The sequence below is a fragment of the Salvelinus alpinus genome, chromosome 6 (assembly GCF_045679555.1).
Source record: "Salvelinus alpinus chromosome 6, SLU_Salpinus.1, whole genome shotgun sequence".
In the NCBI taxonomy this organism is placed as follows: domain Eukaryota; kingdom Metazoa; phylum Chordata; class Actinopteri; order Salmoniformes; family Salmonidae; genus Salvelinus; species Salvelinus alpinus.
The window spans coordinates 17070560-17094085 of record NC_092091.1 but is presented as its reverse complement, the minus strand read 5'-3'; the positions used below and the strand labels follow the sequence as shown (position 1 = coordinate 17094085).

General features: G+C 43.4%; 1 protein-coding gene and 1 non-coding gene across 6 annotated transcripts; both read left to right on the top strand.

The window, feature by feature from the left end:
* Positions 1-21: 21 nt before the first annotated feature.
* On the top strand, positions 22-22859 carry nfybb (nuclear transcription factor Y, beta b). Of its 5 annotated transcripts, none has more exons than XM_071405622.1 (7): positions 22-130; positions 2291-2384; positions 9260-9393; positions 14971-15168; positions 15391-15469; positions 20755-20834; positions 21392-22859. In XM_071405622.1, exons 2-7 carry the CDS (start codon positions 2291-2293, stop codon positions 21422-21424), a joined length of 618 nt encoding a protein of 205 aa, XP_071261723.1. In that variant the 5' UTR covers positions 22-130; the 3' UTR covers positions 21425-22859. The 5 variants fall into 5 exon arrangements, with proteins under 5 accessions (XP_071261723.1, XP_071261725.1, XP_071261726.1 ...); XM_071405624.1 differs by having other exon boundaries at positions 24-130; positions 21170-22859; XM_071405625.1 differs by having other exon boundaries at positions 105-475; positions 21170-22859.
* LOC139579921 (small nucleolar RNA SNORD67) lies at positions 20891-21003 on the top strand. Its single transcript, XR_011675928.1, has one exon. It is a non-coding gene; the product is annotated as a small nucleolar RNA SNORD67 (small nucleolar RNA).
* Positions 22860-23526: the final 667 nt, after the last annotated feature.

Here is a 23526-nt window from a genome sequence, read left to right as displayed (position 1 = left end):
CCCCTAGCGGCAAAGTAAGATAGTGTTTTTGGGACACAGAGCTTCGAGCTGGGACTGGTTCCTTCGCAGCCATTTTCTGTCCAACCACACGGCCGTTTTGAGAAGCTAACCAACCAGGGCAGTATCGGAGGTTTGTGCCTGGCTCTGGCCAATGATTGCTATCCGATTTCTCGTTACCTCGAATCGAAATCTCCGCTTTTGACTGTTTCTGTTTATTTGATGGTAGCGTGAGAGGGAATTAGCAGCGGGAAAGTAGAAATTAATTCTGCGAGTTGAGGAATTCTATCTAGGACTCGCTAGTAAATGGTCTCCCCGTATGGGTTCTCAGTCACACAGCAGGCCCTCCACAAAGACATCTAACGTTAGCCTGTTACATTTGGCAGATGTTATGTTTGCCATGTGGGTGCTCAAATCAGACTGTTGAAGTCGACGGGATGTCTTGAATATTGTGTAAACATGACGAATTTGCGAAATCGTGAGTTACTCATCGATTCAGTCTTTTTGCTTTGTATGTGAGTTGGTTAGCTAGCTATTAAGGTTAATAACTAACATTAGGTAACGCACATTGCTATCGCTAACGACAGTAGCTTGTTAGCATAGCTGACGTTAGCTAGGTAGCTATTGCAACTAGCTAAAGTTGTGTCCGGGTTTTCGTCTTTAGCTAGTTACTGTAGCCATTTCTTATGTAAAAATAACTGTTCCCCCACGCTTATCTGGGTAGAACATTAGCCAGTTACGCTAACTAGTAGTACTAACTAGCCAGTTGGCTAGCTAACGTTAGCTTTTTTTGTTTGCACGCTGGCTAGTTGTCAATCAACGCGGGAACAAAAGGGAATGTTGCAGTTTGCTAGAAAAGGCCAAAGCAGAGCCATGCTGACTTGGTAAAACCTAACTAGACGCTAACTGGATAGCAATCGGCTCATCGATTCATGACCATCCACGGCCGAACTAGTAACAATCACTGCGCATGTAGATTTTATGCAACTGGAAGAATGACAATGTACTGTAACGGTTAACGTTACGCCGATTTACATTCTCGGCTGCACAATAGAACGAGGCAAAATTCACCCAAGGCTGAAAATGGCAGAATAACGTTGGCTAAGCTGGAACACTAGCGCGAGCCCATAGCAAATGAATGGAATCAAACGTTCACAGGGCCTGTTTTGACTGGAGAGACGCTTAGAATTCAATTGTATTGTATCCCTTTTATTTTACCACTACAATCTGTTATTTGTACGATACTGAACAATAACTCGTGTAGAAAGTAAACACCCGCACCTCGACGGTGCCAAGTGTGATTATGTCTGCAAAACGAGGAAGTAGAGAAAAAAAAATGCAATTTATAACTATTTCTGGTCTAGCGTTTGGTGACAACGAGATACACTGCCCAGCCTCACATTTACATTTAAGTCATTTAGCAGACGCTCTTATCCAGAGCGACTTACAAGTTGATAATTAGAAAGATGAGATTCTCACGATTTAAAATGGTGTAAGACTTGAAAAAAATGTAAATTCACACATGGCGAAATATACCAGCATGCCTCTCCATAGGAAAACAATGGGATGGGGGGGAGGCTCAGCGCTCCGAGGGAAAAAGGTATTTCTGGGCTAGCGTTTGATGACAACGAAATACACAGTCCAGCATTACATAATTAGAAAGAGTGTATTCTCATTATTAAAATGGTATCATTTATTTTTTATTTTTTAATACACATTGTGAGATATTTGTCGAAATAGACAGACATACCTATATTTCCCTATAGTTAACAATGGAACGACCTCAGAGTCATTTTTTGTGAACAATGTGGGCAGGTCTCCATAGCCAACAAAAGCAAAGCAGGCAACGGTAAAACAATAAGCTGGGAATAGAAGTTTGGAAGGCGAGTTGGTGCCATGATGCTCAATAGAACTATCAGGAGCTGGCAGGATGAAAAATGCCCTAAAATAAGGCCTGTATTTTTGTGATTACTTCAAAACAACGGCAGGCAGCTGGAACATATGGTAATGTTATGAAACTGAGCTCCACGCGGATGCAATGAACTAGTTTTTATCAGAAAAAAGCATTGTTAAAAATTTCATCTGTCCAGCCTACAGTGTGGTGCACATGGCTAATGTTAGTTAGATACATACAACCTGTGCGTTCAGTTTTTGATTGACTATTTGGATAGTTCATCCAGACAGTGTTTAGTTAATGTAGCTGAACCAGTTTAGCATACAGTCAATCCTTCTGTATTTCTTAAATCATGATCTAAAAAGAACAGGCTTATAAATTCTTTGTCTGTGTTTATAGATGGAGGGAGACGGTTCAACCACAGATGCCTCTCAGTTGGGCATGCCAGGGGAGTACATGGCAGGAAGCCACTACGTTCTCCAGTCACAGGATGGTAAGTGATGGAACTCCCTTCACAGACCAAGCACCATAATCAATAGTTACCGGAGTTGTAACTCCAGTTCTATGAGTGGAGCGGAGCCCCATAGAGGAGCTCTGCTCCTAGTGGTTTACCCCGCTGCCTAGGCAGTGAACAGCCTGAGAGAAAATTATGCACACACCTGCAGCCAATAGGAGTACAGGTGTCCCGATATAAGGGGATGCTTCCCCACAATCAGCCTCCAGGAAGAAAAATATTCAGCGAGACTGGGGGTCGGCAGGGCCTAAGTCCTATGGGGCTTCGCTCCACTCATAGAACTGGAGTTACAACTCTGGTAACTATCGTTCTATATATCGTGGAGCTCTGCCCCATAGGGGATATCTGCTCCTAGTGGTTTAAGGCGGAGCGCAACGCTCCAAAATGTACTCCTTGCCGAGCATAACACTTAATGAAAAGGTCGGGCCCAGCAGTGGCTGCGACCAAATCCCGCAGTACTGTAACACACTGTGAAAACAGACTGTTACAATGTACTGCGTCCTCGGTCTAATCCGCCCTACTCAGTCGAGAGGCATAGCCAATGTCTAGGGGCAGTTGAATATGAGTCATAATAATCTGTACAAGCAGATAGATGAACTCATAACTCTGTCAATATTTAAAGATTGGTCTAATAGTACTGTAACACCAGTTAAGCCAATGATTCGTGGGCAGATAACAACTGAATTTGGGCCAACTACTCTGCCTCAGCAGGTGGATGATACCTCAATATTCTATCAAATTCATTGACCGGTTTAATAGTGAAGTAATACTAGTTACAGTACTATTTGCCTCATCACTCCGCCCCAACACAGTGATACACTGGTGGGCAGTCTAGATATTCCCAGCTGTACTGACAGTGTCAGACAAAGATCATGTCTCTCTCCTTGACAAAAAGAGTGGACCTAATGGGAACGATGCCCAGTCGTTCTGCATCTTTTCTTAACTCAAGTTCTCCCTTCAGCCACGCTGAGTACAGAACGAGCTAGAGAGTTAGACGACATGTCTAACAGGTAGAATCGGATAAAAGGAGACGGTGACGACCACTGCACAAATATCCTGTACCCAGGTTCCTCTGAAAAGGGCCGTAGGCGCCGCTGCTCTTACGCCCTGAGGCAGTGGTCGCCCTGGCGCCTCATAAGCCGTCTCAATGCTTTTGCGACGCCAATGAGACAGCCGCTGTTTTGAAAGTGGTGTACTAGCACAATGACACAAACAGCTGAGGCGATGACCTAATCATCACTGTGTGCTACACGCCAAGGCGTGTACCGGGCACAGTCAATGAAGCCTCTCCTCTCTGCTCCGCATGGGGGGGGGGGAGAAGGCCGACAGCTCAACGACCTGTGACCTTTATAAGCTCTTAATAACCTTTGGCATAAATGCCTGGTTGGGACGTAACACCGCTCGGCTCAAATCGGCATTTATGGCAAGGCAGTCCTGTCTCGTCGAAAGAGCAGACAAATCACTGACGCGCTTGGCTGTAGTCAAAGCAAGCGACAGTGCCGTCTTCAGAGATAACATCTTGAGGGGGATTTGATTCATTGGCTCAAACGTCGTCTCAGAGTGCCTCAAGTACCAAAGTTAAATCCCACTGGGACAGCATGGCTCTAGGTGTTGACCTAAGTCGCGGCGTTCCCAATGGAAACCGTTTCACTAGAGGGTGGCTGAAGATGGTGTCTCTGCCAAACCCCTCACGACAAGCTGAAATCGCTGCCGCAAACACCTTAATAGCAGAGGGTGAGCGCTGCTTGTCAAACATGAACTGTAGGAAAGAGAGCATGCTCTCGACCTGACAGCATACGGGGTCCACATTCTCTGGCACACCATCTGCTGGCATACATCCTGGATGTGGAACTGGCACGCAAGCCCTGTTTGGTTCTGATTACTGAATCAGATGACCCACAGCGCTCTAACCTGTCCCTCTCGGGGCAGACCCTCAGTGGTTGGCCGATTAGAGGCAATTTCTCTATCATGCCTCCCGCCTGAGACATCGCATCCTCGGTGGAATTGGCCATGATGGCGCAATCAACATTTGAGTCATCTCCGCGTACCACGAAGCCCCTGGACGATCGGGGGCTATCAATATGATTGACAGCCCTCCTGTTCTCACGCGGGCTAGCAGTGGGAGAATGCAGGACAGTGGTGGAAATGCGTACAGGAGAACATCTGTCCACGGTTAGTGCGCAAAGGCGTCTATCTCTAGTGGCGGTTCGTCCTGGGCTCATAGGGATAACCATAGGGATCACTGTTCGTTCACACGTGACGCGAACAGATCCACCTCGGCTCTCCCAAACCGTTCCCATATTTGGAGAACAATGTCGGGGTGCAGCTCCCTCGTCGTCTCTGTGAACCCCTCGAGACATGAGGTCTGCTCCAACGTTCTGATAGCCTGGAATGTGTGCGTAAAGGCCTGTCCATCAGGGTACGGACGAGTCTGTGTCAGCAGCTCCCTCCCGACTACGAGGAAAAAGTTTCAAACTTCCGCAAATTCACTGATGCAAAGATAGCGGAGCATTCCATCGGCCCGCACGACATCATAAATATGGATGAGGTTCCTCTGACGTTTGACCTGCCTCTCACTCGGACTGTCAACAGGAAAGGCGAATCATCCGTCACGCTGAAAACAACTGGGCATGAAAAAACGCACTTCACCTGTGTTCTGAGCTGCACGGCATCGGGAGAAAAGCTTCCACCGATGTTGATTTTCAAACGCATGACGATGCCAAAAGAAAAATTCCCGAGAGGAATTGTTGTGAAAGTCAACAAGAAAGGATGGATGACGGAAGGCCTAATGCATGAATGGCATACGTAGTGTTACGGCAAGCGACCGGGAGGATTCTTTCACAAGAACAAGGCATTGCTCGTGTTGGACAGCATGAGGGCCCACATAACAGATTCTGTGAAAGAAGCCATCAAGAGGACAAACTCAATTCCAGCTGTGATTCCTGGGGGCACAACAAAGTATTTGCAGCCACTCGACATCAGTGTAAATCGTGCATTTAAGGTGGCGCTCCGTGTTCAGTGGGAGGCTTGGATGACAAGTGGGGAGAAATCCTTCACTAAAACGGGCCGCATGCGAAGAGCAACTTATGGTCAAGTCTGCCAGTGGGTCCTGACAACGTGGAGCATTGTCAAAAAATCCACTATCATCAACGGGTTTCGAAAGGCTGGACTGCTGCGTGTTGAAGAGAGCAGCATGAACTCAGCGGCGAATTTGCCTCCGGATGAAAGTGACGAGAGCGACAATGAAAACGATCCAACATCGGATGAAGCAATGTTTCAATGTACCGGTAGGCACCTGCGGCTTATAGACATGTGCGGCTTTATGTACAAAATACATATTTTTTTTCTTCGATTCAGTGGGTGCGGCTTATATTCAGATGCGCTTAATGGTCCAGAAATTACGGTATGTAGGTTACTGTGGTTCGGTTGTCCGATCCAGACCAACACGTCATGACCCCATAGGGTAGACACGAAATGGGTCAGAACCAGTAGAACTGTCTCCAACTCCAGGAGGTTAAAGGGCGGTCGGAGGTGTGTCCTCCCTCGGGACGCCGAGAGTTTGACATGTCCCTCCCCATCCAGTCAGACAAGCCTCTGTAAACACTGGAATGTAGGAGGACACTGCCCATTGTGACCCCTTGCGTCGGGACACACAGGTCTCTCCAATAGTTCAGGTCCGCTCTGAGCGAGAAGGGAACTACCAACAACTGATGTTGGTGCCTGTTAGAGGAATTTTAATTCCTATGTATTCATTAACCAATTCAATTAAAACACTCAGTCTGCACCCAGAGTTTGTAAGGTTCTGGGGGAAGTGAAACAGATGGAGACCAGTTAAAAATAGTCGGTGACGTTTATTCTTGAGAGCTCTGCTCAAAATACCATGCACATTAGTTTATATACCACACACAGCGTCATAGCATCAAAAATGTCCCTACTCCTCTCTGACAAGGACAAAGCTGCTGTTAATTTCCATTCCAACACATACACATTGCTTATCTTATGCTATCACATATCACACCTCACGGTTTCACCCCACCCTGGGTAGGGAGACTTACTTCCTGTTATTAGTTTCACAGTGGCCACAACTTGTTTGTCACAATTTGTAGAAACATTATTTATCAGACAGTGTAGAATTCTGTTAATTGTCACAGTCCTTTAAACGTATAAATCATTTAGTCATTAAATATATAAATCATTTATTTATTCCTAACAGTGCCTCACTGGGTCCAGTCGTAGTTGGGCAAACCATCGCTGTGTTCTGCGCATGTGCCAAAGTCCCAGCGGAACCACGGAGTGGGTAGACGACATGAGACCCAAGTGTCATGACGGAATGCGCCGTCACCGTGCGGTTCGGATCAAACCTTTGTAGGGCTAGCAATAAGGCAGCCCGTTGAGGATCCAAAATTCGAGCCTTCATGGTCAGTGTCTAGCTGTAACCCCAGGTAGACAATCCGATGACTGGGCCAAGGTGCGCTCTTCTCCCAATTCACAGCGAACCCCAGACGTGTGAGATTAATCAATGTCTGTGTCGTGTGTGCAATCGCCAGCTCTGCTGACGGGGCGAGAACCAGTAGGTCGTCGAGGTAGACTAGTAGCCTTGAACGACGCAACGGTTCCAATGCCACCTCCATGCATTTGGAAAAGATGAGAGGTGTCAGGGCGCATCCTCGCTTACTCGTACGCCACCCCTTGGAAGGCGAAATGCAGAATCTTCCTGTGACGCGGATGCACCGGCATATGAAAGAATGCGTCCTTTAGGTCTACGCATATACAAAAGTCCTTGTGGATACATTCCAGCAGACGTTTTGTCGTAAGCATTCTAAAGTGCCGTAGTAATGCTCCAAGTAATGCTCTGAGAGCGGGAGCGCGCAAAGCTTTGGTACAGACAGTAGGATGGACTTGTATTAATCTACGGCTGCTGTCCCTCGACACCGAAGTGGTGGGACAGCCCAAGGTGGGCCCCTCTCGAAAAGGGGAGGAAATATTAGCGCGTTCTGTGAGAAACTTTGGTTATACACATTATACACCTTGTGGTTCCAGTCCTCTGTGAACGCAGCACGGGTCTGAGCTACACTGAGGCATCTGACTGAGTTAGTGCGCCGTCCCCCAACAGCGATTGCGTCATCGGCCCAACATGGGGCTGTGTACGCAAGATGTTCCTCAAACCCTTATCCACATTACTCCTGACAGTGTATGGTTTTGGGTTTTCATGCGGTATAGCATGGCGGCTCATCAAGAGCGTCTGTTTTGCTGCCCTCATGTCATTTCCACTCACAACGTCCTCAGCTATGCACTCATAGTGGGCTGTACTACACCCCGAGTGATGTGTGAGAGAGAAGGAACCTGAACGGTCTCAAGTTTGTTATGGGAAAGAGGTTCTCTTGTGACAAAGTCAGATGGAACACATTCTTTATTAATCATTTCAACCTCGGTCAGTAGGGTGCCTTTTTTCAGAACCTGAGGCTAGCACAGACATGGCGTCCTCCATAGGGAGATCTACCCTGATAAACGCCCACTGCTGCTTCCTCGCCTTTAAAGGAGGGCACAGCAATGGCATTCTTGGGGATCTGTGAGGCCGCCCCTAGCGTGCTGTGAACCCAAGCACACAAAACATAAGTTGAGTGGGTCCATAGCGGCCATAGTGGCGCAGCGACACTGAGCTCTTTAAAAGAGCTTTTGGGGGTGGAAAAGGCATGCTCATAAAGGACGACGTCGAGACCAGGAGATCGACAGCGGGTTCGTCCTGAGACTTCTCTCTTCTCTTCTAGGCTTCTTCAGTCCAGTCCTGTTGCTGAAGATTATGGGAGGCTGATTGTGGGGAAGCATCCCCTTATATAGGGACACCTGTTCTCCTATTGGCTGCAGGTGTGTGCATAATTTTCTCTCAGGCTGTTCACTGCCTAGGCAGCAGGGTAAACCACTAGGAGCGGAGCTCCACGATATAGAACAGAAGCACCCTCTTCTCTAGCTGAGTCTCAACTCTACATTAATGGAATTTAGTTGAGACGAGTGTGTGGACTGTATCTCTGACTACATAGTCGCTGTCAGGCTATACTTCTAAAAATTGAAATTCTTAAACCCTTACGGTGTACCACAGGAGGTTGGTGGCATCTTAATTGGGGAAGACGGGCTCGTAGTAATGGCTGGAGCGGAATGAAACATTGTTTGATGTCATTCCATTCACTCTGTTCCATGCCATTATGAGCCGTCCTTCCTCAGCAGCCTCCACTGCCGTGTTCCTTTGTTTGTCCACCGTGTGCCTTTTTTCTGTCCTCTGCATGCCTGTTATTTTTTATTTAACTAGGCAAGTCAGTTAAGAACAAATTCTTATTTACAATGACGGCCTACCCCGGCCAAACCAGTACGACGCTGGGCCAATTGTGCGGCACCTTACGGGACTCCCAATCACTGCCTGTTTGCTGGAATCCCTTACTTTTTAATAAAATGTTAATCAAATACAACCACTGACTGTAGTCGGAGGTACACCGCCCACAGTCGTCTCAACCCAACTCCACCGAGATGTACACGGCGTTGAGTTGAGAAACCCAGCTACCTATTCTCTGACGTGCACAGTCCCAATCCCTTTTTCAGAATAACATGGTATCCCAATGATGCAGGACACCATCAGAGCACCCCTATATAAAGATACAGACATGGGCACTCCCACCTTTCAAATGCGCTTCACAAATAATCAGGCTTACTTACTGTAGTAATTCTAAATGACAATGTTTGACATGGATCAAGTCACATGTAGACTTGATCTCAATCAGACTAAACTTGCTTGGTGAATAGAAATAGAGAAGATTTTTATAGGCAAAATATGTAGATGTAACATGCCCCTCTCCCTGACACAGATGACTGTGATGAGAGCCTGCATGACCATGAGGAAGGCAACGGCAGCAAGGAAAACTTCCGTGAGCAGGACATCTACCTCCCAATCGCTAACGTGGCTCGCATCATGAAGAACGCTGTTCCACAGACAGGAAAGGTATGGAGCATGACTTGCTTTTCTTTTTTTGCTTTTTATTTATTTATTTAATCTTTTTATTTTATTTATTTATTTTACTTTTAACAGGTATTTGGATTCTGTGAGTCCATAAATCTACACAATTCAAGCTTGAAACAGCAACAAAGCCAGATACATAGACCACAGAATCATCTAGGGCTGCCAACACCCCTAAATGACTATTAGGGATGCAAATTTCGTATAATTTTGCTGCCGACTGAACCTCATTAAACAGTCATGTTTTTTTCTTTTTTTCCCTCCCAAACAGTCAAATGACTTGACCAACAGAGAATACTATCGGAGATCTGTATATAATGACGAGATGCTTATGTTTCCGCCCTAACAATGGGGGGAGTCCCAAGGCAGGAAGGGAGGTGAAGCTTAGGCCCAAAATATTTCCATAGAATATTCCCATTGGGCTTATTTTGGACAGATTTGGGCAAGAGTAAAACCTTTCGCTTGGTTTCTTCCTCTCTGATACTACAAGGACTGGACATTTTTCATTAATAGCTTAATGGAAACATCAACAATGGCATGCCTATTGTCGAAAAATTATATAAGAGGGAGACTAGATTCCTCAAACAGCAACTAACTTTATTATAAGATTACCAAAAATGGAGCAATCAACAATCACTCAATAGTGCAGAGTTAAAAGCCCAACGAACAAAGTTTGCTCTCGGCTTTCATAGGAAGTACAACCTCTTTGTCTTCGTGGCAGTTTAGCAGATGTGTGGAAATGGGCAGAACATAGTGTGTAAAAAGCGATTGGTTTGTCTGCAGATTAAGATGGCACGAGGGCTCAACTGTCTAACTGCATTTGCCACAGCTCACACTATGTGCTCCTTTCTGCAAGTTTCCCTTAAAGCTGACGGTTGCACCCAAACGGATCTTAGCTATACGCCCAGTCTTATGCCTAAGTCACACAGACAAGTTTGTATCAGGTTAGGGGGAAAAACTAGCAAATAATGAGAATATTCTTTAAGTAATAAAACACGGGATAGCATGACTCATTTTCCATCACAGACATCCCTGCAATCAGCATGCCAATTGCACGCTCCCTCAACTTGAGACATCTGTGGCGTTGCGTTGTGACAGCTGCCCATTTTATTTGATTGCCCCCAGCACAAGGTTCGCCTGTGTAATGACCATCCTGTTTAATCATCACAAAAATTGTGCACAACATTTGAGAGAAATAAGCTTTTTGTGCTTATGGAACCTTTTTGGGATCTTTTATTTCAGCTGATGAAACATGGGATCAACACTTTACATGTTGCATTTATATTTTAGTTCAGTGTAGAAAGAGGGGGAATCTAATAGCAACTACTATGATGGATTGCTAATATGTCTAGGATTGTGCCTTTCAGCTTCTGGACAACAAAAGAAAGTCAATAGAACAGGAGAGAAATTTGGTTAATGGCATGAGGAAGTCTTTATAAAATAATTGCCTCCCCGTTTCTATGGATGTATTTTCACAAAGCTACTTTGAAGCAAGGTAAGACATGCTTCATTATTTGAAGTTAAGTAAATTCAGGTTTCAAACAATTATACTGCCTTAAACTTCTCACATTGCGAAGTGGTGGGTGACGTGCTGAAAGTCAACGGTAGGCAGGCTATAGCCTATGCATCCGAATAGCGAATGGAAGGAGCGCTTTAATTACGAGTTGAGATTGAGAAATAAAAATAGCTCCTTTTTAATCGTGTTTTTAACACTCGATTGCATTTAGAATTGTTATTTGTTGCGCAATGACTGGGATTACAAAAGAAGGTTTCACTCCAGTAGCCTACAGGCTTTTTGAGGACCTACTCTCGCACTGTCTGACAGGTGGTAGACTATTCTACTCCTCAAACTAGGCTTTGTATGCTGTGCACGTGTGATAAATAAAATGCATGATGACTAATGAAAATACACGTGCCAATTTAATTCCACAAAATAATGCAAATTAACCTGTAGACCGATAAGCATGATTGGTCGTATTTCGGCAGCTAACCGTTAACATATTTATGTACTATCATAACCAAATTGAGGCTATGTATTTTGAAGTGAGAGGGACTCATCCAACCTATGCAATGGTAGAGGAAACACTTAGACTGAGTACACTGTTACCCCAGTGTATACACCCTTATGTTATACTAGTGAAATTGTGTTTCCATAGTTAGGGCTGAAAGTGAGGACTTGTACTAGAAAATTCCCAATACTCTTCACATGTGTGCACATTATACATCTTAGAGGAGTAAGAAGATTCAATGCAAGCTTAACTATTATATGTATGTGTGGGTCATTAGGCTAAGGGAAGCCATATGTGTCTGGGTCAGTAGACGTGCACTCTGAAGCCATTAATCAATAGTTCATTAGGCTAAGGGAAGCCATATGTGTCTGGGTCATTAGGCTAAGGGACGCCATTACGTAGTCCAGTGAGGCTCATTAGACATGCATTAGTAGCATAGGTTTGTATTACCTAAGCAACATTAGACATGCATGTTGCTTGGGATTGTGCGTGTCTGTTTATTTTTGTACTATTGCTATGGTTACGCCACCAATAGAATCTATGCCCTAATGTCTGTGCCAATAAGAAAATGGAAACCAAGCTGAAGTGAGTGCAAGGCAAAAAGATAATGGTGGCTAAATGCCAGAGGGGATGAGTCATTAACATAAAGAGGAGTTACTATGTGTGTGACGTAAGGATGAAAACTATAGAAAGTGTGTGCCGAGGCTGGAAAGTCAGTTGATCCATGAACCAGCTCGGCTTGTTACTTTGTAATAAAGTCTATTTGAATTCACAAGTTCCGGTATCTGAGAAATATTATTGAGCAAATATTTCTACGACGAGCGGAATCAACAACCTCTGCATAATCAAAATGGTTGCTTTGTGAGGTGTTAGTTCACAGTTAGCCATTGTTATGTAAATGATAGGTGAAAGTACCAGTTAGGGCTGGGCGATATGGCCAAAATATTATATCATGGCGTTTAAATAAAATAAAAACATTTTTTTTTTTTTAAATGGACGATTTGACGGTATTTTTTGTTTTTGACTAATAAAAGTTCTACGTTTGCTATGAGTAGTGAGTGATCCTAGGGTGGCAAAGCATACATACATTCTAAGTTATTTCAATGAGTCTGTCTCCATTATGATTGTTTTATACTGTTCAATTCAACTTCAACCAAAACAAATTTCAGCACTTTTATCATTTCTGCATTTCCTGCACTCAATTGCAGTGGTGGGAAAAGTACCTAATTGTCATACTTTAGTAAAAGTATAGATGCATTAATAGAAAATTGCAAAAGTGAAAGTCACCCAGTAAAGTACTACTTGAGTAAAAGTCTAAAAGTATTTGGTTTTAAATATACTTAAGTATCAAAAGTAAATGTAATTGATAAAATGTACTTAAGTATCAAAAGTAAAAGTATAAATCATTTCAAATTCCTTATATTAAGCAAACCAGATGGCACCATTTTTATTTATTTTTATTTACAGATAGACAGGGGCACACTCCAACACTCAGACATAATTTACAAACAAAGCATTTGTGTTTAGTGAGTCCTCCAGATCAGAGGCAGTAGATGACATGGGATGTTCTCTTGGCAAGTGAGTGAATTGGACCATTTTCCTGTCCTGCTAAGCATTCAAAATGTAACTTTTAGGTGTCAAGGAAAATGTATGGAGTAAAAAGTACAGTATTTTGTAGTGAAGTAAAAGTTGTCAAAAATAGTAAAGTACAGATACCCCCAAAAACGACTTAAGTAGTACTTGAAAGTATTTTTACTTAAGTACTTTACACCACTGCTCAATTGAGAATTTCCACACTGCCACGTAGGGCTGCACGATATGGGCAAATAATCTTGGACTTATTTTTAACCAAATGTTGCAATTGCGATTTGACTTGCGAGCAAAACTGTTGGAATCATGGAAATAGATGACTGTTCTAATTCTATAGTTAGAATATAATAGTGGGCACTTTGAATACATTGTTTGAGATGATGACAAATTAAAATGCCAGGGAGGAGTTATTGTGATAAGTGTTTCCTAGGGGACCCTATAAGCTTTGGCTAGATTGCATGGTTTCTCTTAGCTGCTTCATATAGCTAACATATTCTTGCTTTGCATATTCCTTTTTGATTTAGAAGATACTGTTGCACAAACAACGTGCTGATTTAAGTCTACACCATCACTGGTATTTTCAGGCTGTATTAGCTAGCTATGTTTGCTCTTACTCAGTACATTTATTAGCTAGCTAGATATTAGCATTAGCGGCTAACAATTAGCGTCTCACAAGATTCTAGGGCAACTTGCTAAGAAATGACAAACTAGCTGTTTGCTGATGTAAGAAACACAAACTAATATTGTTATTATAGAACGCTAGTGGATTTATATTAAGAAGTAAAGTGAAAACAGCATTGTTGTCATCAACATTGTTGCATTTGCTGCGTTGACCATGTAGACTGACGCAAGTTTCTCGTGGTTGAGGAACGTCAAATGCGCTCCTTGAGTGACGGGGCGTGGCTAGGTCTGTGTGGAGAGTGGCGAGGAGAGAGACGACTCAAGTAGCGAAGTAAATTATAAAAATTGACATTACACATGGCGTATCACATTTAACAAACCAAACATTTTAAATACCGGTATAGAAGGTAAAGTAAAAACTCAAACCAGTCCCTGCATCAATACCGGTATATCATAAAATACAGTATACCACCCAGCCCTAGTACCAGTGGCCTGCCTTTAGAGCCAAGTGAGAGCAGGTCAGCCGGAGCCATGGCTCAGTGAGACACGGGAGCCGGCCCGCGTAGATGGAAACAAAAGTCTGAGCCTTTTGGGTAAAACACTGGGGTAAATCCTGTATGGAAATGCTCCATTTGTTAAGCACAGCAGCGCCTTTCAGGTCACCAAGGACACACTGCATTTGTATCTTCTTTCAAGACTGAATATTTGCCAGTGTTGATGTATTTCTCCTCTGCCTTAGCCCAAACACAAAGGGTTTATTGCTGTGTCCATTTCTTGGCCATCAACCAGTCACACTGATAATACTCACCCTTCCAGTTACTGTGGATTCTACTTCATACAGTAGGCTACTTGTCCTTGAGACTCTTGGTACTCCCTAGTTCCAGGTGGTAAACGTCTCAAAGGTTTGCTGCCAACTTTAGTTCAGTGTTTTCCCACCCAAAGCTCGGCTTCGATGCCTGATAAATTGCACAGGTCGGGTTGACAGGGCCATCTGTTTTTTACCAAATCCATCAACAGACACATATGACAAACCCCAACACTAAACACTGCAAGTTATTTTTAAAGATGCTTACTTGTTTATTTAAAATGTTTTGTCATTTTAAATAGATCTTTTTTTAAATAATAATTTTTGTAAATTATTGTAAAGCCTAATATGTATTTTTATGTGAACACGGAGTTAGATTTCCCCGACACACTTTCCGGAGATTTTCCAATGACCATGCTTTTTAGTTCAGGACTGGGCTTAATCTGTGTCCAGGAAACCGGCCCTGAATGTAGTTTCCACATCAACGTTTGGCTGCATGTTGACCTAAATCCCCCTTCCCCTATTAATTCTGTCCAGATAGCGAAAGATGCCAAGGAGTGTGTTCAGGAGTGTGTGAGCGAGTTCATCAGCTTCATCACGTCGGAGGCCAGCGAGCGCTGTCACCAAGAGAAAAGGAAGACCATCAACGGAGAGGACATCCTGTTTGCCATGTCCACCCTGGGCTTTGACATGTACGTGGAGCCACTCAAACTCTACCTACAGAAGTTCCGAGAGGTGAGAGGAAGTGTGTGTGCGCCAAGTGCCATAACTCATGCCATGCTCTCCAGACTGGTGTGTATGAGTTCATATGCTATGCACTATCCTTGAGCCTTGACTCAAACACAAAGGTCTGGTTATCGCTGTGTCCTTTTCTAGGCATCACACCGTTGGTGCTGTGGAAATACAGCTCAATTCATAACCCTAACAAGTTCTCAATGTGTCTCTCTCTCTCCGTAGGCGATGAAAGGGGAGAAGGGAATCGGCGGCATATCTGTAACAGAGGGACTCGGAGAAGAACTCACAGACGACAGCTTCGGTAAGTGGGGTCTCAATCCCAATAGAAATCATTAACATTTGCTGTTATCCTCCAACACTGTTAAAAGCTCTAGGATTAGGCCTAGATGAGAGGTGCTGAATGCATACATGTACTCCTTTGTTATTCATGTTACAGGATCATAAGCTAGTTTATGGTCTAGTTGCCATGATGGCCTTATTTATTGCAGTTCTCCAGCCCTGGGCCCCAGGCAATTTCTTACCCTGAGGATTGTTAAGTTTTCAACAAACAGTAAAAAGCTCAAACCAAGTTTATTCAACCACTGGGTCATACAGCTGCAAAGACAACATACAAGTCACACAAACACATCTTTATACCTTCCGACTAGGCGGAGACACCTTGCATGTCTAAGAGAACCCGTCCTTCTTTGGTGTTAGGTAGAACCACAGTAGGTTCCTCTTACTGGTGTTATGGCCCTGCCTAACTCTAGGACCCTCATGGGCGTGGAAGTGAGTATGTATGTGTGCGATAGGACTGTAATCAGATGTTCTTCGATGTGGGTCCCCTTCCAGCAGTATCTTCTCTCTTCAACTGTTAACCTTCAATCGAGTTGAGTTGCTCATCCCTCATAGTCCTGGTTCCGCAGCATCTGGCCTGCCTTATCAAGAACTGAAACTAGACTGTTGCACTTTGCCTCCCTCCTTAGGGACATTCATATTCAACAATAATACAGTGCATTTGAAAAGTATTCAGACCCCTTCCCTTTTTCTACATTTTATTACTTTTGTTGGATTCTAACTTGAAATACTTGCTATATGTGGAGGAAATTAATTACGTACTATGCTGTTTAATTAGACATACTAAGCTGTTTTTTACTTAAAGAATTATCCGTTGTTATATGCTAGTATTTTTTTACTGATACAAACTTGTTTTGTGTGACTTCGTCATAAGTCTGAGTGTACAGATTTATGAGCCGTTTGGGTCCCACAGCAGTATGTGACCTCCTGTGTTTACAATGGACAGGAATTTAGCTATGTGGGAATTGCAGGGAGGAACAGAGAATGGTGGCGATGTCAGCTATCTTGATCTGCGCAGATGAGCTAAATTCCTTTTTACAACTCTGTTCCCCGGCCCTGTTTCTGCACGTGCTAACTGTCACATAGATAAGAGGATGTACCTTCTATAAAAGGAGAGAGCCAACTCTTTTCATTGGGTTTTCTACTCTGAACTTTTAAAATACTCCAGTTTTGCTCATCTTATAATAAAGTTGTTAGAAGAATCTACAGTTTCTCTCTTTAGAATTGCAACCACAGTCATGGCCAAAAGTTTTGAGAATGACTCAAATATTAATTTTCACAACGTCTGCTGCCTATGATGGCAATTTGCATATACTCCAGAATGTTATGAAGAGTGATCAGATGAATTGCAAAGTCCCTCTTTGCCATGCAAATGAACTGAATCCCCCCAAAAACATTTCCACTGCATTTCAGCTCTGCCACAAAAGGACCAGCTGACATAATGTCAGTGATTCTCTCGTTAACACAGGTGTGAGTGTTGACGAGGACAAGGCTGGAGATGACTCTGTCATGCTGATTAAGTTTGAATAACAAACTGGAAGCTTCAAAAGAAGGGTGGTGCTTGGAATCATTGTTCTTCCTCTGTCAACCATGGTTACCTGCAAGGAAACACGTGCCATCATCATTGCTTTGCACAAAAAGGGCTTTACAGGCAAGGATATTGCTGCCAGTAAGATTGCACCTAAATCAACCATTTATCGGATCATCAAGAACTTCAAGGAGAGCGGTTCAATTGTTGTGAAGAAAGCTTCAGGGAGCCCAAGAAAGTCCAGCAAGCGCCAGGACCGTCTCCTAAAGTTGATTCAGCTGCGGGATCAGGGCACCACCAGTACAGAGCTTGCTCAGGAATGGCAACAGGCAGGTGTGAGTGCACCTGTGGCAGGTGTGGGTGTGAGTGCATCTGCACGCACAGTGAGGCGAAGACTTTTTGAGGATGGCCTGGTGTCAAGAAGGGCAGGAAAGAAGCCACTTCTCTCCAGGAAAAACATCAGGGACCGACTGATATTCTGCAAAAGGTACAGGGATTGGACTGCTGAGGACTGGGGTAAAGTCATTTTCTCTGATGAATCCCCTTTCCGATTGTTTGGGGCATCCGGAAAAAAGCTTGTCCGGAGAAGACAAGGTGAGCGCTGCCATCAGTCCTGTGTCATGCCAACAGTAAAGCATCCTGAGACCATTCATGTGTGGGGTTGCTTCTCAGCCAAGAGAGTGGGCTCACGCACAATTTTGCCTAAACACAGTCATGAATAAAGGATGGTACCAACACATCCTTCGAGAGCAACTTCTCCCAACCATCCAGGAACAGTTTGGTGATGAACAATGCCATTTCCAGCATTATGGAGCACCTTGCCATGAGGCAAAAGTGATAACTAAGTGGCTCGGGGAACAAAACATCGATATTTTGGTTCCATGGCCAGGAAACTCCCCAGACCTTAATCCCATTGAGAACTTGTGGTCAATCCTCAAGAGGCGGGAGAACAAACAAAAACCCACAAATTTTGACAAACTCCAAGCATTGATTATGCAAGAATGGGCTGCCATCAGTCAGGATGTGGCCCAGAAGTTAATTGACAGCATACCAGGGCGGATTGCAGAGGTCTTGAAAAAGAAGGGTCAACACTGCAAATATTGACTCTTTGCATCAACTTCATGTAATTGTCAATAAAAGCCTTTGACACTTATGAAATGCTTGTAATTATACTTCAGTGTTCCATAGTAACATCTGACAATAATATCTAAAGACACTGAAGCAGCAAACTTTGTGGGAATTAATATTTGTCATTCTCAAAACTTTTGGCCACGACTGTAGACTAGAAGGACAACCATCTCTGCAGCACTCCACCAATCAGGATTTTATGGTAGAGTGGCCAGACGGAAGCCACTCCTCAGTAAAAGGCACATGACAGCCCGCTTGGAGTTTGCCAAAAGGCACCTAAAGGACTTTTCAGACCAGATAAATGTTGTTGAACGGCGCAAAGTACAGATATCCTTGACGAAAACCTGTTCCAGAGCGCTCATTACATCAAACTGGGACAACGGTTCACCTTCCAACAGGACAACAAGCACACAGCCAAGACAACACAGGAGTGGTTTCGGGACAGCGACGCTCCCCATCCAACCTGACAGAGCTTGAGAGGATCTGCATAGAAGAATGGGAGAAACTCCACAAATACAGGTGTGCCAAGCTTGTATAGTCAGACCCAAGAAGACTCGAGGCTGTAATCGCTACCAAAGGTGCTTCAACAAAGTACTGAGTAAAGGGTCTGAATACTTATGTAAATGTGATATTTCTATATATATTATTTTTAATAAAAAATTATAATTGGAAAGCCTGTTCTAAAAGCCTGTTTTTGCTTTGTCATGTGTAGATTAAGGACATAATTTTTTTTAAATAAGGCTGTAACGTAACAAATGAGGAAAAAGTCGAGGGGTCTGACTACTTCCTGACTGCACTGTATATTTGAACTGAATATGAACTTTCTGCACTTTCCCTTTTCTCACTCAGTAACTTTCCACACACCAAGTTCCTCTTTACTCTTCCTTGACAGTACCAGTCAAAAGTTTGGACACACCTACTCATTCAAGGGTTTTTCTTTATTTTTACTTCTACATTGTAAAATAATAGTTAAGACATCAAAACTATGAAATACACATATGGAATCATGTAGTAACCAAAAGTGTTAAATAAATCAAATTGTTGTGGAGGCCAGGTCATCTGATGCAGCACTCCATCACTCTCCTTGGTCAAAAAGCCCGTACACAGCCTGGAGGTGTTGGGTCATTATCCTGTTGAAATCGAATGATAATGGCGTTTCGCTGCATAATGCTGTGGTAGCCATGCTGGGTAAGTGTGCCTTGAATTCAAAATAAATCACTGACACCAGCAAAGCACCATCACACTTCCTCCTCCATGCTTCATGGTGGGAACCACACATGCGTAGATCATACGTTCACCTACTCTGCATCTCAAAGACACGTTGATTGGAACCAAAAATTGAACATTTGGACTTATCAAACCAAAGGACAGATATCCACCAGTCTAATGTCCATTGCTTGTGTTTCTTGGCCCAAGCAAGTATATTATTGGTGTCCTTTAGTAGTGGTTTCTTTGCAGCAATTCGACCATGAAGGCCTGATTCACGCAGTCTCCTCTGAACAGTTGATGTTGAGATGTATCTGTTACTTGAACTCTGTGAAGCATTTATTTGGGCTGCAATCTGAGGTTGATAACTCTAATGAACGTGTCCTCTGCAGCAGAGATAACTCAGGGTCTTCCTTTCCTGTGGCAGTCCTCATGGGAGCCAGTTTCATCATAGCGCTTAATGGTTCTTGACATTTCCCGGATTGACTGACGTTCATGTCTTATTGCACAGGTGTCAAACTCATTCCACGGGGGGCCGAGTGTCTGCGGGTTTTCGCTCCTCCCTTGTACTTGATTGATGAATTAACATCACTAATTAGTTAGGAACTCCCCACACCTGGTTGTCTAGGGCTTTATTGAAAGGAAAAACCAAAAACCTGCAGACACTAGGCCCTCCGTGGAATGAGTTTGACACCCCTGTCTTATTGTAATGGACTGTCGTTTCTCTTTGCTTATTTGAGCTGTTCTTGCCATAATATGGATGTGGTCTTTTACCTAATAGGGCCATCTTCTGTATACCACCCCTACCTTGTCACAACACAATTGATTGGCTCAAACGCATTAAGAAGGAAAGAAATTCCACAAATTAACTTTTAACAAGGCACTCCTGTTAATTGGAATGCATTCCAGGTGACTACCTCATGAAGCTGGTTGAGTGGCAAGAGTCTGTGAAGCTGTCATCAAGACAAAGGGTGGCTACTTTGAAGAATCTCAAATATAAAATACGTTTTGATTTAACATATTTTTTGGTTACCTCATGATTGAATGTGTGTTATTTCATAGTTTTGATGTCTTCGCTATTATTCTACAATGTAGAAATAAAGAAAAACCCTTGAATGAGTAGGTGTCCAAACTTTTGATTGGTACTGTATGTTTCTTATACATGTAAAGCACTGCATAAATTCTGATATGATAACATGAATAAGTATATTTCAAGCTAGAATCCAACAGGAGTTATCATATCAGAATTTATGCAGTACTTTCCACTCAGTGTATGTTTAAAATGTATTTTATTAATTTCTAACAGTGGGTAACAGTGATTGACAGAACGTTACTTCATGGAAATGGTAACTGCATAATCTGAATTATAAATTTGTTTCCTTTTGCAGCGAACCAGTTGCCTGCTGGAATAATAACTGCTGATGGACAACAACAGAATGTCATGGTTTACACCACCTCGTACCAACAGGTAAGGTTGCTCCTGAGTCTACTCTCCACGCTTTATGTAATCATTAAGACCAAACACGTGAGAGTGATGAGTTGCACCATCAGGCGGGCGCTGGTTGCAGTGGCACAGGCGTCCCGTCCCGCACCTCTCTGGGGACACAACCATGTGCACAGGGGCCATCTGACTCACCCCCCACCACCACAAGTACACACAACTGTGCACCCCGGGACTCGTTAAACCATGATTAATCAATAAATCGTTCATAAATGTCTAAACATGGCTTGCAGCTGACAATAAAAAAAGTGAGAAACAAAGATCTCTACATGTTAGTTCTGCTCTCTCTCTCTGGGCGGCAGGTAGCCTAGCGGTTAAGAGCGTTGGGCCAGTAACCGAAAGGTTGAAACCCCAAGCCGGCAAGGCAGTTAACCCCCAACAATAACTGCACCGATGACGTTGATGTTAAGGCAAACCCCCCTGACCTCTGATTCAGAGGGGTTGGGTTAAATGCAGAATAAACATTTCGATTTGAAAGCATTCAGCTGTGCAATTGACTAGGTATCCTCCTTTCCTTCTTCCAGATTCCCGGAGTGCAGCAGATCCAGTTCTCTTGAGTAGGTTCCGGAATTCCCCATTTGCAATCGGAACACGTTTGAAATGGGGAAGAGATTACAGCATTACTGTACACTCAGGTCAAAAGATAGTGGTGGGAAGAGTGGTGGGAAGATGAAAAGGGAGGGGAGCGTATGCAGAACTTGCAGAGGTGGGTTTGAATCAGAATCAGTTTTATGTTCTGGTCATGATAAAGAACCGGATAGGAGACGATCTGGAGACAGTTATTTGGCTTTTTTTGTTAATTGAAGATTTTCAGAGTCACTTTATTTGGATAGTCTGTATTGTCCATCTGCATATGCTCTACAGCAGGGAAGGCATTTGAAATTATTTCAGTTTTCGAATAATATCCGGACTATTTCGGATATCTGGATAGTCTAAATAAATGTGCTTAAAGAAAAAAATATTTTTAAACTTCAATGGAGACTTACCCGCGTGACTCGAGAGCCTGTTGGGGCAGCAGGGGCTGGTGTGTGTTTGTGGCAGTCTGTGTGGCACGGCGGGAGAGCGAGAGTAGCCAAACAGACTCACGCAGGTTAGATAACCTATGGCAGCAACATGCTTGTCTATCATACCATCTGGTAGTGCCTGTCTTGACTCCATAAAATCGATGTAAAGAAGCTAGCTAAAGTAGCAAAGCTAATTCTCGACAACTCCTTTCAGATTAAACAGCCTACCTGATGGTTTCTCGTTGTAGCGGACTCCTCATTTAGCCAACTTAATTCCCTAATGTTAATTCCATTTTGCATTGATTATAAATCTCCCACTTCTCTTGCTACACAGAGCCTCTGACTGTAGCGCCGCTTTGATTGACCAACAACAAGCTTCACGTTGGCTACCAGTGTGTCTTTTTTATGGGGAGCACTATTGACTGTCATAAAACTTTTTTATTAAAATCCTTGTAGGCTATGTAACAATGTTAATTTTAGACCAAGCCTTTAAAAACATTTGTTGTGCTATTTTCTTTATAAAAAATGAATACTCTCAAAGTAATCGTATACTAAAGTCCGTTCAGTTATTGGAATAACCGTGCCTATCCCTACACCACAGAGGGTCATACTATCAACAAACATCGTTGATAAGTAACAGCTTGCAAGGGTAAGGGTTAAGATTAGGGTTAGTAGATATTTGAAATGTTACTGATAGTCTCTAGAGCATCTACAGATGGACTATCCAAATCCTTTTTTCCCCCTCCATGTTGTCTATCACTACAAGTTTTATGAGGGAAGGAATGGGGGGATGAACATAAGTTGAAATGTCTGTCTAGGGAATTGGTGACCTCTTTGACGACCTTGTAAAGCAATAAAAACAAAAGTAGTTGACATCTGCACTCTAAACTCTGTTGTAAACAATTGTAAGTGGCATGCAGTTATTTAACTATTTTATAATTTCTGTAAAGTTATTCTGTTGGTCCTTTTAATAAAAATGTAAGCGTGATGCCAGTTTCCACAAGCACCACTTAAGACACTGCCCTAGTGTCATGACTTGCCAGTCCTAAGATGGAGATCGGTGGTGCCCGCTAGGCAACGGTCTGAAGACCCCCTCCCCCTCCTGGGTCTGTTGGCCAGTTTTATGATGATCATAAATACCTTCCCAAGCTGTATGGAGGGAGAGATATTCGTAGAACAAAGGGTCTTTTCCCACCAAAATTGGAGAATGTGGAAATGGTCAGTGGAGACAAAAAGAACCCTTATCAGGGTTCCCACGGGTCCTTGAAATCCTTTAATGTTTGTGAATTTGAGAGAAAAAAATCAAGGCCTTGAAGGTTTTTGAAAATAAACATAAATAGACTTGGGCCATTGAAAGGGCTTTAATTGATATATTTTGTGCAAGAATAGAAATTGAAGTTATTTTTTAGATTTTTAAAAATACTTAATGTTAGTAATAGGCTACGTTGCGCTGTCTGCATGTGTCTCCCGCCGTCTGTGCGTCCTTGTTTCACGTGCCACCTGCCTCGAAAGTGCGACAGTCACGTGCGTGCATGAGTGATTGAAGTCGAATGATCCAGGTTAAACAAGCAAGGCAAGCAAGTGAGAAATCTTAAAGTGAATCTTCAGCTATGCCTGGAAAATGTAAATTCCAGGACTCGTGACTCACCAGACAT

Excerpts from the sequence above, each read along its gene's own strand:
- nfybb (XM_071405622.1), top strand. The coding sequence starts at position 2,291 with ATGGAGGGAGACGGTTCAACCACAGATGCCTCTCAGTTGGGCATGCCA. Across the intron at positions 15,470-20,754 it reads ACTCACAGACGACAGCTTCG|CGAACCAGTTGCCTGCTGGA; the intron begins GTAAGTGGGGTC and ends TTCCTTTTGCAG. Across the intron at positions 20,835-21,391 it reads ACACCACCTCGTACCAACAG|ATTCCCGGAGTGCAGCAGAT; the intron begins GTAAGGTTGCTC and ends TCCTTCTTCCAG.